General features: G+C 40.3%; 1 protein-coding gene across 1 annotated transcript in view; it reads right to left on the bottom strand.

Annotated features, from left to right (window-relative positions):
* Window positions 1-613: 613 nt before the first annotated feature.
* Window positions 614-14976, bottom strand: part of LOC107601213 (SAM and SH3 domain-containing protein 1) — a 51340-nt gene continuing 36977 nt past the window's right edge. Inside the window, exons 9-20 of the mRNA XM_016293305.1 lie at window positions 14091-14223; window positions 12872-13272; window positions 11062-11133; window positions 10777-10914; window positions 9975-10104; window positions 9212-9381; window positions 7869-8078; window positions 7134-7284; window positions 6883-7011; window positions 3500-4470; window positions 1295-1426; window positions 614-1165 (exon numbers count right to left, since the gene is read on the bottom strand). Coding sequence (XP_016148791.1) covers window positions 905-1165; window positions 1295-1426; window positions 3500-4470; window positions 6883-7011; window positions 7134-7284; window positions 7869-8078; window positions 9212-9381; window positions 9975-10104; window positions 10777-10914; window positions 11062-11133; window positions 12872-13272; window positions 14091-14223 — 2898 coding nt within the window. The 3' untranslated portion in view covers window positions 614-904. The remainder of the gene's footprint in view (window positions 1166-1294; window positions 1427-3499; window positions 4471-6882; window positions 7012-7133; window positions 7285-7868; window positions 8079-9211; window positions 9382-9974; window positions 10105-10776; window positions 10915-11061; window positions 11134-12871; window positions 13273-14090; window positions 14224-14976) is intronic.

The raw sequence follows: 14976 nt of genomic DNA, 5'->3' as shown, positions 1-14976 counted from the left end.
TACTTTAAAAAAAAAAAAAAAAAAAAAATTTTTTTTTTTTTTTTTTTTTTTTTTTTTTTTTTTTTTACAAACATAGAACATATTTGCTAAAACCGTGACCAACTATTGGCCTAAAATCAAAATGTGCATTGCTCTGAATATCTCCATATGGCAACATCATGCTTTTGGGAATGACTCACCCAAGAGTACGCATCTTTTTATATATACATACTGTATGCTTTGAGAGATAAAGTATATTATATTAACAAACCTGCATGAAATGACATTGCTTTGGCCAGGTGACATACTCTTGATACTCAATGTGCTTCAATAAGCACTAAAAACGTTTCCTTTACAGTTTTTTTTTCTAAATAAATCTCAAACTTCCTGAAAAAGGGGTTCAGAACAGTCTTCAAATTTACACAAAAGCATAAATTCTCAGGAAAGAAAAAAGTGTGCTTTCTTTCGACAGGCAGATGTTTCAGGCCAAAATGAGATAGGCCCACAATAACAGTCCTTGGAAGCCAGATCAGTCATTTCTGAAAATGCCAAAAGGCTATTATAAGACAGAAAGGTGGGAGGAAATTCGGATAAGCACTAAAAACGTTTCCTTTACAGTTTTTTTTTCTAAATAAATCTCAAACTTCCTGAAAAAGGGGTTTAGAACAGTCTTCAAATTTACACAAAAGCATAAATTCTCAGGAAAAAAAAGTGTGCTTTCTTTCGACAGGCAGATGTTTCAGGCCAAAATGAGATAGGCCCACAATAACAGTCCTTGGAAGCCAGATCAGTCATTTCTGAAAATGCCAAAAGGCTATTATAAGACAGAAAGGTGGGAGGAAATTCGGCAGCTGTTGTGCAGGTCTGTCCCTTTACCAGCAAAATTTGATCCATTTAGTCAAGTTAATAACAGCTCATGTTAGTATTATGACTGTCCTGAGCTGCTGGCTGTGACAAGTTGGGCTTCACTGAGAAGAATACGTATGTGATGGTCCTCCTTCAAGCCCGCTTCCCTCGCTTTCGCCTGGTTTAAGGATGACACATGATCCAGCGTGCCAAAACCTGCAGCCAATAGGGGGGCAGAATACATGGGCATTCCAATCGACATGAGCCAATCAGACACAGAGCTCACATGAACAGGAGACACTGGCTTCCGATACATGTCAGTCAGACCTCCTGAGGGAATCTGTGGAGAAAAGGAAAACAAGGGCTAAATCTCAGTGCTAATGCAGGAAAGTAAATAAGAGTATTATGATCTAATTTGACTCACATGCATGTGCTAAATCAAATAATGGAATCTGCTTAAGTAACTCACAGCCATGCGGTGCTCCTTGCGGAGTTGTTTAACTCTGATCTGATCCAGACTGGATGCCACGTCCTTCACTGGCTGCTGAAAGTCCTCTGAGTACCTCTGTACTAAGAGCTGAGGAATACCACAGCGGCCGTGCTGAGAAACACAGAGAGAAAAGGAAAGATTAGCCAGGAAAACAAGATCTAGTGAAGTTCACCACCTCATTTAAGCGATTGGAAAACATCTCTAACAACCTTACAACCCTGTATGGCCCTTAAGAGACGCACAAATTCAGTCATCAAAATATAAAAAATATGAGGAGAATTTTCCTTGCTAATGCTGTATTGTTTCAAGCTAAGCCGTGATTAGCGCCCAGCTAATGTGAGCGGCACAACATTCGCCTCAGACTGTGGACTCTGAATAACAACAGAAATTATCAGATCATAAAGTTTATTTCATGTGGCTTTTTAATTGATTTTATGGTTGGTGGAGACCAAGCACACTTGGAAACGGAGTTTAACTCACAAACAAGCAAACTTTATGTGCCAATTATAGCATTACAAGGCGAGTAAGGCTAAATTGTTTGTTTAGTGTGAGATTCAGAGCTCTAATGCTAACATCACCCTGTGTGGCGTAACAAAGATCCAGTTTAATCATTTTCAGCCAATTATAGCATTACAAGGCGAGTAAGGCTAAATTGTTTGTTTAGTGTGAGATTCAGATTCAGAGCTCTAATGCTAACATCACCCTGTGTGGCGTAACAAAGATCCAGTTTAATCATTTTCAGAATGTCTTTGTTTGCACGCCAAATGGCCATCTTCTCTAAAACAGGCAATGTGGCTTCATAATATTGCAAACCAAGCAGTTTTTTATTGTAGTTAGCTCAATACTCGGCCATCTTTGTGAAACAATCAACAATCCAAGTACAAAGCTCACACAAGCAGAGCAATGTTTTGATAGCTCCACAGAGCCACAGTGTTTATACTCCTCAGGGAAATCAAACAATGAACAGCAAACAAGCTGCGAGAGGAAAAAGTATTTAATTTATATTACACGCACACATTAGCTTTAACTTGCAAACATCTTGTTAACTGAGAGATTAATTCAAAATCTACTCAAAGAGAGTCAAACAATTTCGTGTGCCCAATTTAGGGTACATCCCATAGGTTGTGGGTCCAGGCATAATAGGATTGGCCGCCAATAAAAAGCACTAAAACTCCAGGCAGTCTGTGCAGTCTGAAACCACAAACTGTTCCAGTGTTTTCATATTAAAGAGGTGACATTTTTCACCTCTTATTCACCTTTTTTTTGTTGGATAATCTCAAAGAAGTGATTTGGAATCAGATTTGGTTTGTTGATGAACGTGGACATTACACACCGAGGACTCAAGAAGATATACCAGACTCAAGATGCTCTGCTTATAAATTATACAACAAGCGAGTCCTCCAATCCTTCCACTTTGCCATGACTGAAAGGACTTTTTAAGGATACAGGATATGCAGCAATAGTTACGTTTGTGCATTTAGCAATTAAAAATAGCCAAAGAAAAGAAGGAGACTCCAACAGAAACCTACTGCATAGGTACTATAGGAACATCTTCTTATATGGAAACTGATGAGTGGAAATTAGTGTTTGGATGAGCACTGATTGAAATGTATATTTCTTTCCATTTCTCTTGACACTTTCAAAACAACTTCCAGCAGTAAATGGAAGGAAAAAATACTCCATGACTTTCCAGGGACAGTGGCATGGTTGAGTCAAGCCCCCTACTGGTAATCATTGTGCTTTTGTTTTGTCTGCTAACCTTTTTATAACTACTATAGTGCTGCCATTTTTACCATATGATGCAATTCATTCAAACTTGAGGTCACATGAACATGAAGTCCATTATTAGGGCTCATTATTAAGGACTCCTCAAATCCCTAAAAAGTTCTTCAATGCCCTGAAGAGTTGAGCTCCAACCACAATCAAAAACACCTGAGCAAGCTAATCAAGGTCTTCAAAGTTACTAAAAAATTACAGTTTTGCTTGATGAGACTTTGAGCTAAACTCTGCAGGGCAGCGGCTCTCTAGGGCCAGATTTGAAGAACTCTGCCATACGGTGTAACATTTGCATTTCATGATTCCAAAAAGTTCTCAAAGGAGTTTATTTTGTGAGTGCTATGCACTCTACTACTACCTGAAAATTGTGGTTGGCAACAGCAGAAGGGAAGTGAAATCATGACTTACTTTATCAGAGTATGGCTCTTCAGTGAGGTCAATGCCTTCCAAGCGCATCCTGTCCTCCAGCAGAGTCTCCAGGTCAGTCATTTTGGCATGGGAGATCTTCCTGCTGAGGGCAACTTTAGCTCCGTGGATCTGAGGACATGCTGATTCAGGTAGGTCAGACAGCCAGGGTGGATTCAGAGCTGCCGCAGATTCACCTGGTGATAATGGGGTTGACGGGGAACTCGCGGAGGGAGTGGTTGGGGTGTAAATGGCTTTTGGGGGTAGGGTTGGCGTATTTGGCACCGAACCAGACAGCACTAGTGAAGGATAGCGCAGACCATTCGGCAGACGTTCTTTGGACTTTTTAGCAGGCACAGGAGGTGGGACAGGTGGCTTTTTAGGGTGAATCCGTGGAGCGGGGCTAGTTGGGGCAGAAACCGGTTGGCGGTTTGAGGTCTGAGCAGCAGGCAATGGACCGACTGGGCTGAGAGAAAGCTGTGTGGGAACCATAGGTCTCTGCAGTGAGCCCGTCTCTCTTCCAGCCTTATCGCCCCTCTGGTCCAGTTTTGATTCTACAGGATCGACTTTTGCTGCTTTTTTGTTGCTCTCTGGCCTGCCTTTATCCTCACTGCCACTCTGGTCCTTCCTCTGATCAAAGGCCTGCTCCCAGTGTATATCCCCCAGAGAATGCGAGCGCTTCCAAGACTCGGGGGTCTCTTGGGGACCGTCCAACTCCTCACAGCTTCGGCTGACCGGTATGTGGGAGGTCTGTCCTGCTTTGGAGCCCTTCTTGAGGCCGAGGCTTCGCAGACTGAAGCCCTTTATGGGCCGGGGCAGAAAGTTCTTCGGGAACTTGCGTTCCTTCTTGGCCTGCTGCTGAAGAGCTTCAGTGGAGTGAGTCATGGGAAGAGTGGGATAGTCTGGAGACTTTACACCCCCACAATCAAATCCAGATGAACCATGGCTGTGGCGCGACGCCTTGCGGCTCTTACCTGAAACAGAGAGCCGTGCCTTCACATACATTTATTAATCACATATAATTCCTTCCTCGAAGGCTTCAGATGGTTCCTTGTTTTTTTTTAGTTCCTAAGAATAACTCTGATGTCGTGAAATTGATGATCAGTAAGAACTAGTACTGCAGCAATTTGGTTTCACACATGAGAGTGCAGCTCTTCAACTTTATTACTGATGCATGCATGCATGATATGCACCGTTACTGGTGTGATTCATGCATCGTGTAAGTGTAAGAGTTGAAATATATGTACTACAATCTGAACGAATGTGATGAAAGCTGTCAGAAAATAAATTGCAAACATTTGCACCTTTAGTTGTACAACAGCTTGTCACCAGGGCAGTATCCTCAAAGGTGTTTTATCTACCCCTAAAGGGTGGATATTACTATCTTAAGGGTATATAGAGCATCAGCAACTTTGTACTAAAATACACCCTTCAGGGTTGCAAAAGGAACAAAAGTGTACATTTGAGGGTACTACTACATTGCACATTTTTATCCTAAATAATTTAGCATATTGTTTTAGGCAAGTATTATCAGCCTGAGTTAATGTTGGTTAAAATGAGTTGACATGTTGTTCCAAAACTGTGCAATGTCTCAGTCTGCATTTAGTTAGTCACAGATCTGGAACAACATGAAGGAGAGTAAAAGATGCCATTTTCATTATCTTTTTTACCATGCAAAACAGAATGAGTATCTGTAACGTAACTAAAGGTATGAAAAAGTATGTTGCTGAATGGGTTAATGGTTACATTGTTTAGCAGGTACCCAGAGGCACAGTTCATTACATATTTCAGTTACAGATATGTTCATTAGTTGTAGTGAATTTTTAGGGATTACTTAAGGGTTAGTTGGTTGGGTGAGTGTTAAGTGTGAGTGTTAAGACATTAAGTGAAGAAAACCACAAGTCCAGATTATATTTATTTAGAAAGCATAATTTTCTGCCAATTTTCCACATCAAATATACTTAATATGCTGAGCATAGAGTTAGTAACAGTCAAACTATTTACGATTAACAGAGGCACAATGCTTTTTATGTTATAAAAACAGTTAATAAATAAAATGATAAATGAGAATTTATATGCAGGAACCTTAAGATAAATGAAGATCATAAATGACAATGACATGGTTGAGAAATGATGCAAGGATCTGGAAATGAAAGAAAGCAGCATTCAAGGATGCATTTAAAGTATTTTTCCTGGGCCATCAGATATACTTTAACAGAATCAATGACTCAAACTCTAATGGTGACAAAGCAGTGCATGCTTTAATAGTGAATATAATAAGCTCTGTACTGCTGCTCTTACAAGAAATGAGTGGAAATGTAATCGGCACAGATAAAATAATATCAAGAGATGAAAACAGATGAAAAAAGCAAGCAGATCAGAATGCTAGAGATCACAGAATGGATTTATTTTCCAATTTGGCAGATTGCACATATTTCTGATCCATCCTAAACAATCATACTCCACACACACACACACACACGCACACGCACACGCACACGCACACATGCGCACACACACACACAGAGAGACTCATACACAACAGGAGGAGGGATCAGTCAGTGTTATAAGATGCCAGTAGGAGGTTAAGAAGACAACAGAAGAGTGAAAACCTTAAACACTCAATTTCTTTGGAAATAGAGAATGAGATACGATACTTTCTCTTGAATAAAATCCTTTAAAAACAGTAGCTCCTACTTTTACACAATCTATGTAAAATATCACCTTCCAAATGTATGCGATTCATCCACTACATTTTGTATTTATAAAGTCTTTTCTTTTATAGGCACATAAGAACTTGTGCAATATGACCACAACAAACGCCACACAAATATGGAGTGATATTTCTTGAAATGGCAAAAGGAGAGAGGAGGAGAGACTTTAAATTGAGTCTGAAATGAATCTGTGTTGGTTTTGCCTGGAGAACATTCTCAAAATCGTCCTTTTTAAGTCCTGCTGTGAGCACAAGCCTTGTATTTGTTTCTCTGAGATTCTGTCTGTCTCTCTTTAGATTTTTCTGAGGCAGCGGATGGATTCTAATCTGATTAGTTAGCAAGACTTGCTGCGGTTTTCGGATTTCTAACAGAATGGAAGAAAGCAGGAGCAGGAGTCTGGGGAGGCTGGATAAGAGAGTTAAAGGAATGATGACAGAGCGTCTCTAGAAGCAGAGAAGCAGATAGAGAACAGGGCACAGCAGATGTGACAGACAGACAGGCTTGGGTTAAATCCAGATGTGATGACAGGTTCTCATTGGCTGTTAGGACACGGAGTCATGGCAGAGAGAGAGGCGTGGCCCAGAGGTGAGAGGATGGTGTCATGGCGTTGCTACACTAGGCTGGACATGGTGATGCGGTTGGTATGGAGATGCTAGACAAGTGCCTGGTTACCATTCTCTAGGTTTTCATTGCTTTCGTAGCAACCAGAGTCCCGTGGGGAGTCGGCCATGAGGCCACGCCCCTCACAGAGGAGTTTCTCCTGAGAGCCAGAGAGGGCGCTGCGCTCCGGATCACTGCTGCCTAGAAAACACACACACACAAAGTTAGGAAATGCATACACTTAAATATTCTTTTATAAACATGTGATAAATGTATAAAGACACATTTAGTACATAGTGTATTTAGCATATGTGTGTACTTACTGTCGTAATCCTGCAGTAGTTCTACAGCGGTCATCAGTACGGCACGGTGTTGAGGATCTTTGATGTTGAGCTCATCCAGATCTTCTTCCTCTAGTAGCTTAAATGTGTCCAGGTCCTCATACCCGTTAAACAGGAATGTAGGCATGTGCTCCTAAAATACATACACATACATTCACAGATTACACACCCAGTAGAGCAGAATCACTATGTAGCTAAAAATACCCCACTCCACCCTGGAAGTTCATCTATAGTGGGATTTATGTGTGGGAATGTTTCCAGACTTCAAACTCTTTTGTGACGGCCAGCTATCATTATAGTCCATTAACACACTAAAACAACACAATGAGGCTTAAATGCGTCCTTGGTGTCTATTGTGTGAAGTGTAAGGTCTGTAATGTGATGTTATTTAGAGATGTAATAATTCAGGCACTCGTGGGGAGGTCTGAAGGGTGTGTATGTCTCTGTCTTTAAATAAAACTTTTAACTGGCATGGGGAAATGACCTCGTCCCACTTTCTCATTGTTAATCTGCTTTAACAAGAGCTGACCATCTTTTCATACCAGCATCCACTTGTTCATTTTCTCATCTCTCCCCACCCTGTTCTTACATTCTGTCAGTAAAGATTAAAGATGAGCCACACACTCAGATTTATGCTGGATGATTATAGATAAACCAATCAAATTTCAAAGCATGTACATATCTCAAAAAAATGGCTGTGTGTGGTCCCTGTCTCACCTTCAGGTTGATTCTCTCCAGAAGCTCCTCGACTGAGTTGGGTTTGGGCGGCCTGCCCTTCCTCCTCCTCCGAACCGCTCGTTTAGGCTTCTCCTCTTCTTCAGTCAGCACATCCACATAGATGAATTTAAATGTGCCCACCTTGTTATTGAGCAGACCCATCCATGTGCCCATGGGCGGCTTACTGATGATATCAATCACATCTCCTCTCTTGAAAGAGAGAAATTTAGTGAGATTCAACGTTGTTATTAAATAAAAAAAGAAAACACCCAGAAACTAATCTAAAACATATTTTCAAATCTGCTAACTGAATTATAAATTGCCATGATAGTTTTAATATCTCATATTATCCTTTCCACCTAATTAAAATGGTTTTTACTCAAATTAATATTTATTTATTTGCTAAGTAACCATGTAATAAGTTAGACCCCTTCATGTTTAATCACAGTGGGTTGTAAAGGTCTAAAATTTAAAGGAACACTCCACTATTTTTAAAAATAGGTTAATTTTCCAACTCCGCTAGAGTTAAATAGTTGAGTTTTACCGTTTTCGAATCCATTCAGTTGATCTCCGGGTCTGGCGGTAGCACTTTTAGCTGTAGCTTAGCATAGATCATTGAATCTGATTAGACCGTTAGCATCTCGCTCAAAAATGACCATAGTTTTTTTATATTTTTCCTATTTAAAACTTGACTGTTCTGCAGTTACATCGTGTACTAAGACCGACGGAAAATTAAAAGTTGTAATTTTCTAGGCCGATATGGCTAGGAACTATACTCTCATTCCAGTGTAATAATCAAGGAACTTTGCTGCCGTACCAATAATATTACGCAGCGCCTGAAAATAGGCTAACTTCCGTCAACATAACCAACATGACCACCTGCTTGCAGAGGGAGTGTGCTGGGGACTATTTTCAGGCTGCTGCACCCACGGTACGGCAGCAAAGTTCCTTGATTATTACGCCGGAATGAGAGTATAGTTCCTAGCCATATCGGCCTAGAAAATCGCAACTTTTTATTTTCCGTCGGTCTTAGTACACGATGTAACTACAGAAGCGTCAAGTATAAAATAGGAAAAATATCGAAACTCTTTGGTCATTTTTGAGCGAGATGCTAACGGTCTAATCAGATTCAATGATCTATGCTAAGCTACAGCTAAAAGTGCTACCGCCAGACCCGGAGATCGGCTGGATGGATTCAAAAATGGTAAAACTCAACTGTTTAACTCTAGGGGAGTTGGAAAATGAGCCTATTTTCAAAAATAGTGGAGTGTTCTTTTAATTTAAAGTAGTATTAAACACAAAACAATTTTAAGTTGGATTAATTTCCTGTATGTGTTCGGTACCTTAAGTTTGAGTGAGTCTGTATCATATGGACTCGGTGTGAAGTCAGTGTGAACTCTAGCTCTGCCGCAGAAAGGACCTCTGTACGGAGGCTCTTCATCATCACCATCCTCACTCCTCACACTCTCTCTGTTGCTGGCCGATGAGTCTGTGGTGCTCACTGTCTGTCCACCTGTGAGAGGACAACACAATCATTACAAAAGCACTGGATTATTTCACCAGGCCAAATATCATTAATCAGACTGCCAGAAAAAAAATCTACATAATTTAAGGCACCATTAATGTCCGTAGCACAAACATTCAATGTTTCAATGAAACCGAAGTAGTGACAGATCTTTTCATACATATTGTGAAATATATAACAGAGTTAAATAGATCAATGAAAAAGGAAAAAAAGAAAAAAAGTGGGACAGGGATTCATCTATTCATCGCCTATTGATTGGATGGAATGGAGGCTTGATTGAAAGAAAGAGGGTTTTATGTACTAAATGATTGGAGAAGTCACCAGACAGTAGTCTATAGTTTCCAATGGGTGACTTATTTATATTTTGATTCAAAATTTCAAGGCTAAAACTAATTAAAAAAAAAGAAACACATACATCGCTGAATTGTTCAAAATAAGATCAATAACACGCATATATTGTGAATTTCCATTTCATGCTGGGTTTAACACATTGTTAAGATAAGACTAATATGAGCAATAGCGCTGCTTGCACACAAACAAGCACACACACACACACACACACACACACCACAAATACTTACTCATGGAGCTCTGCCCACTTAGGGAGCTGCGCAGACTCTCTACAGACCCTCCTGCCTTGAGTTTGGGCTTCTCTAGAGAATCTGTGTCTGGCTGAGGAGACTGAGGACAGGGTGTTCCATCTGGACTGGACTATACAAAGAAAAAAATGAGAGAATTGAAAGTATATTATTGAGAGAATGAGAGAAATTGAAAGTATATTATTATTTATAAATGAAAAAGTAATAATATGGACAGCAGGTGATGCATATAATATAAACCCCACAAAAAGGACAGCTGATTGCAGCACTGCTGTGAGATTAATCCTCTAGTTTAACAAAGTAATTACATTAAGCTGCCACTAGGTGGCACTCCAACATAATATGATTACAGGGAGCGAGACATGGTGTTGGCACAAAGTTCTCTTTGCACAGATGAGCTCAACACTGATTAACACACATACATATCCAGAGATCTACATTAAACATGCTAAAAGAGATGACGTCATATAGATGTAAACTCTTGCCTCAGTTGTAACTAAAACCTAGTGAGCTGCTTACAGAGGCAACATTTTAAGACAAATACATTTTCAACAGCATGTGAATACAGGCAGTGGGTGTGTATTCAACACTGCCAGGGAGTATGGCCACTTGTAACCAAGCTCTAGGCTACATTAAGAGATGTTTGACCCTAGTTTGAAACACAGAAAGTGGGGCACACATGTTCCCTCTTGAGTAAAGGCAGGGTCTCACCTCTGAACAAGCTTGCTATATAGCACATAACTCAGCACGGTCAAAGCAAGTACATGGGCATCTGTGTGTGTACCTGTTCAGAGAGAGACCCGGCATATTTCTTGGACATGCGTTTCCTCATAGTCTCTTTCACAGACTTGACTTTCTTTCCTAGAGAGATACGGGACGAGGTGGGAGATTTCACAGCGTCCCTGTACAGAGCCTCCTGCTCCTTATGCCAGAGAGAGAGAGAGGGAGAAAGAGAGCGATTAAGCACACTGAAAGCCAGCTGATCAACACAATTGGATGACAAACACTGCAGCTGCATATGAGAGCTGAAATCAAGAGGAAGCGAGAGAAAGAGTGCATGTGTACTCACACTAGGCTCGGTCGTGTTGACCACATGGAGGGCACGATTAGACAGGTCAAATCCTCCAAAGCTACATGTTCTCTGTGTGGAAAAAAGACATAATTACTGTGAATTCACGAGCAAATTAATATATTTAGAGAGAGTCATTTAAAACGATTCACAGAGTCGCAATGATTCATGCTGCTCTTTACAATGGAAACCACGCATTTTAAAATGACGAGCTGCCAAAAGAAATAGTTCATGGTATGACCTGATTTCCTATTTAACTCAAAATAAAATCTTTCAGCAGTTGTTTAGCATTATGTAAATAAACCAATGCTTTCTTGTAAAACCTTGATGAATGAACTGAAAATTGGTACTGAAACAATAGTGAGAAATAAAAAACAAATGTGAACGGACATAAGGCAACATCTTACATCGCTCAAATACAAGCGATGCATTAAATTTAAATAAACTGACTTTTCATTTTTGTTGAAAAGTTCTACAAAAGCAGCAGAATAAAAGATATCCGGTTCAAAATAAACAGAATACAGATCAAATGTCGTAGTACGAGTCGCTGTTGCATATTGCATGGAATAACATCATGCACTTTAAAAGAAAAGAAAAAAAATCTCAATAAAAGAGAGTAGCACATACAAAAAAAAAAATAGCATTCATGCCTAGGCTGAAAGAGGAATTTCCAACCCAAAATGGATGAAATAGTTCACTGATGAAGGTCACGGTCATGTTCACATTCACTATGAATGACGACGAGGATCCGCAGACTACAGACTCTACAAAGCTGCAGAAGGAACTCCATATCATTTATTTTCTTCTTCTACCACTCTCCACTGTCTCTCAAGGACTGAGAGTTTCAATTATGCTCTGACACACATGACTGACTACAAGAGAATAAGCCAAGAAATGAAAGGAGAGAAGCTCAGGACTTGAGGTATTGTCACATTCTATTTCTTTTCTACACCTTTCTTAGATGATAAAATTTTGACTCCATACTGCAGTAACATGAGTCTAGAGTAATGAGAAGAACTGGTAGCTAACTGACAGTCTAAGGGATTTCTAGCTTTAATAATTACCCCAGAGATGGGTGAAGATTTTAGAAACAAAATGCATTTTATGACAGCACAGTTCACATTTCAGTATCAGATTTGGTCTTGAAATATAACTCAAGCAGTTTGTCTCGAAATTGTACCCTACTGCAATTCTCTTCTGCAGCTTTGCAGCAGCCTGTTCCTCCAGTGCAGCAGGGGGCACTGTAGATCTGCTCTTCTGGCACACTCACAGACTTCTGCTGGATGCGTAAGAGCACGCGCTTGGTGCAGCGATCCATGCTGGATGCCCACTTCCTGTTTGCATCTCTTTCGTCTTCCAGGAGCCAACGTCTGTCTGCTTTGCTCAGCGTGACGGGCCTAACCAGCCCAGTCCAGTTCAAGTGGCCATACAGGCTGCGTTCCACCACGTATGTGATGTTGAGCTCACTAACCGCCGTCCTTCCCTTCAGACGCCTCGGTGGAAACAGCCAGCTGCCCACTACTCCGCCCCCACAGCTCTTCCCCTTCTCCCTGGCCAATGGAAGCTCACGAGCGGGAGGGGAAGCGGGTAAGGTGGAGGAGGGAGCGATGGTTTTCTGAGCGTTGCAGGAACGTTGGTAGAGCAGGTGCTTGGTGGAGTACGCGTAGTTTGGGTCAGGCTTATTGCGCTGCCACATGGAGACCGGTGGCCGTTTGGTGTTGTTAATGTCTTCTAAAGACACCAGAAGGGGGTGCGGCTTTGGGCGGGGTCTAGTGAGGCCGTAAAAAGCGTAGACGCTGTCAGTACTTACCCCGTGTGATAGAGATGACAAGGCCTTCCGCATCTCTCCATCTGTAGCCGAGCGGGAGACTTTAGCATTGTCGTCTCCCAGACCCTCCAATTTGGAGAAAGAGGAGCCACTACCCCCCACTACACCCAGTCCGGATCCAGCACTACTCTTCCGTGGAGGGCGGATCAGGCCATGGGGATGTGCGCCGGGCGTCTTCACTAACTTGTGAGCAGGTTTCCAGGTGTCAAGGCTACTGGTGGAGGGCGAGGTGGTCAGGCTGTCCGTGTCCCCATCCAGAGAGAGCTGCTCTTGGGCAAGAGGGGACAAAGAAGAGTCTGTGCACTGGGCCGGCTTCTTGTGGATTTCCGCATACAGAGCGTTTATGTCATCACATAAGGGAGCTGCATCCAGACTGAGAGAATCTGCAGAAAAAGAAAGATCAAAACAAAAACTTCTATAAACTGAAATATCTATATCTATTCCAAGCAATACTGTCTCATGCATTATTTAATAGCAGTGGAATAAAGTATGGATAAAAATTTATATCAACTAAAGATAAAATTAGAGATGCACCATATACAAATTCTGGCCAATAGTATTAAGCTGATAACTATTTTCATGTTCTCGCTAGTAACTGATAAATTGCAGATATTACAATTCTATTCTATTTTGTCTACATGGCATTCAAATACATTTTATGTCAGAAAACTACATATAAAAAATAATTTAAAAAAAGATTTCACGTCAGTAAGATTTTTTTTTGAAAGTCAATGCTCACTAAGGGTGCATTTATTTGATCAAAAATACAATAAAACATTAATAGTACAAAAATATTAATATTATTTTTCAGCAGCCTTTATGCCAGCCCATGTCATATGATCCTTCAGAAATCATTCTAATATGCTGATTTGGCACTCAAGAAACCTTTCTTACTAATAATGTTTATTATCATTTTCAGGTTTTGTGGAAACAGCGATTCTTTGGTAACGTTAATAAGAACAACATTTATTTGAAATGTTCCATTTAATGCATGCTTCAAGAATAAAAATGCTATTTTCTTAAAATTCTACTGACCCACAAACTTTTGAATGATAATGTTAATTAAATATAAATGACCAAAAACTAATATTAATCGTTTTAAATGCTACATATGTGCAGCAGGAGAAATGGATTTTTGAGATTTGCTAAAAAATAAAAAAAACTTGAGTTAATGCCATAAGAACAAGTCTCTTCAAGCTACCTTGTGAGCCATGTCTTTTGCTGTCATCCACTTTGATGAGCTTCTTGCGAACACGTCGAGTCGAGTTGACCAGTTTGTGAAGCCTCTTGAATTTCACAGAGTCCTCCTGCTCATCATCTGACTGCTCCACAGACTACAGAGAGAAAACTCAACTTCAGTGTTATATCACCTCCTATGATCATAAAATATGTAACATCTTTCACACAGACATACACAAAAACAGAAAATGATGGCTTCAATTGGTATGAAAAGATTATGACATGTTTAGGATGGGCTTTTGATATTAAGGACATTACTTAATGGAATATGGAGTTACGTGTTATGAAATTTTATGTCCAGGAAAAACACTTAAGTCTTGTTTTTGAACATAACAGATGGGTATGAGTGAGCATTTGTGGTGGAACAAATCCTTTTCTTGGTCCAAATGAATAATTCATATAGGGACTATACTGCTGAGATAATTTATGATGGATCACTTCCCAAAACAAACATCTAACATAACCTCACAGTTAACACATTTATGATACTGAAACCTCTGATACACAAAGCCTCTTTAATCCCTTCTACCCAAATCACAAACTTGCAAATTGCACGTTTGAAAAAAAGTCATTGCACACCAAAAAAATGTTGTTCACTGCAAAAGTACACCACATTATGGGATGACATGCTATTTTTTAACTAACAGGATATAATTTGCTCTAACCACAGACTGTTTTTAAACCATCGGGAGAGACTGAGCTGTTTTCACCAATATCAGTGATTGGCAATTATATCTTTGTACCCCAACACACCACACACTTAAGTGTTCCACTAAATCACTGAGGTTGAATGTGATCCGTTACTGGAAATCTAAAGTTCAACCACATGCACACACAAAATCTCTATG

This window comes from Sinocyclocheilus grahami, unplaced genomic scaffold (genome assembly GCF_001515645.1).
Source record: "Sinocyclocheilus grahami isolate Dianchi unplaced genomic scaffold, SAMN03320097.WGS_v1.1 scaffold301.1, whole genome shotgun sequence".
Classification (NCBI taxonomy): Eukaryota; Metazoa; Chordata; class Actinopteri; order Cypriniformes; family Cyprinidae; genus Sinocyclocheilus; species Sinocyclocheilus grahami.
The sequence above is the reverse complement of the archived record's forward strand: the minus strand, read 5'-3'. Positions and strand labels throughout refer to the sequence as shown.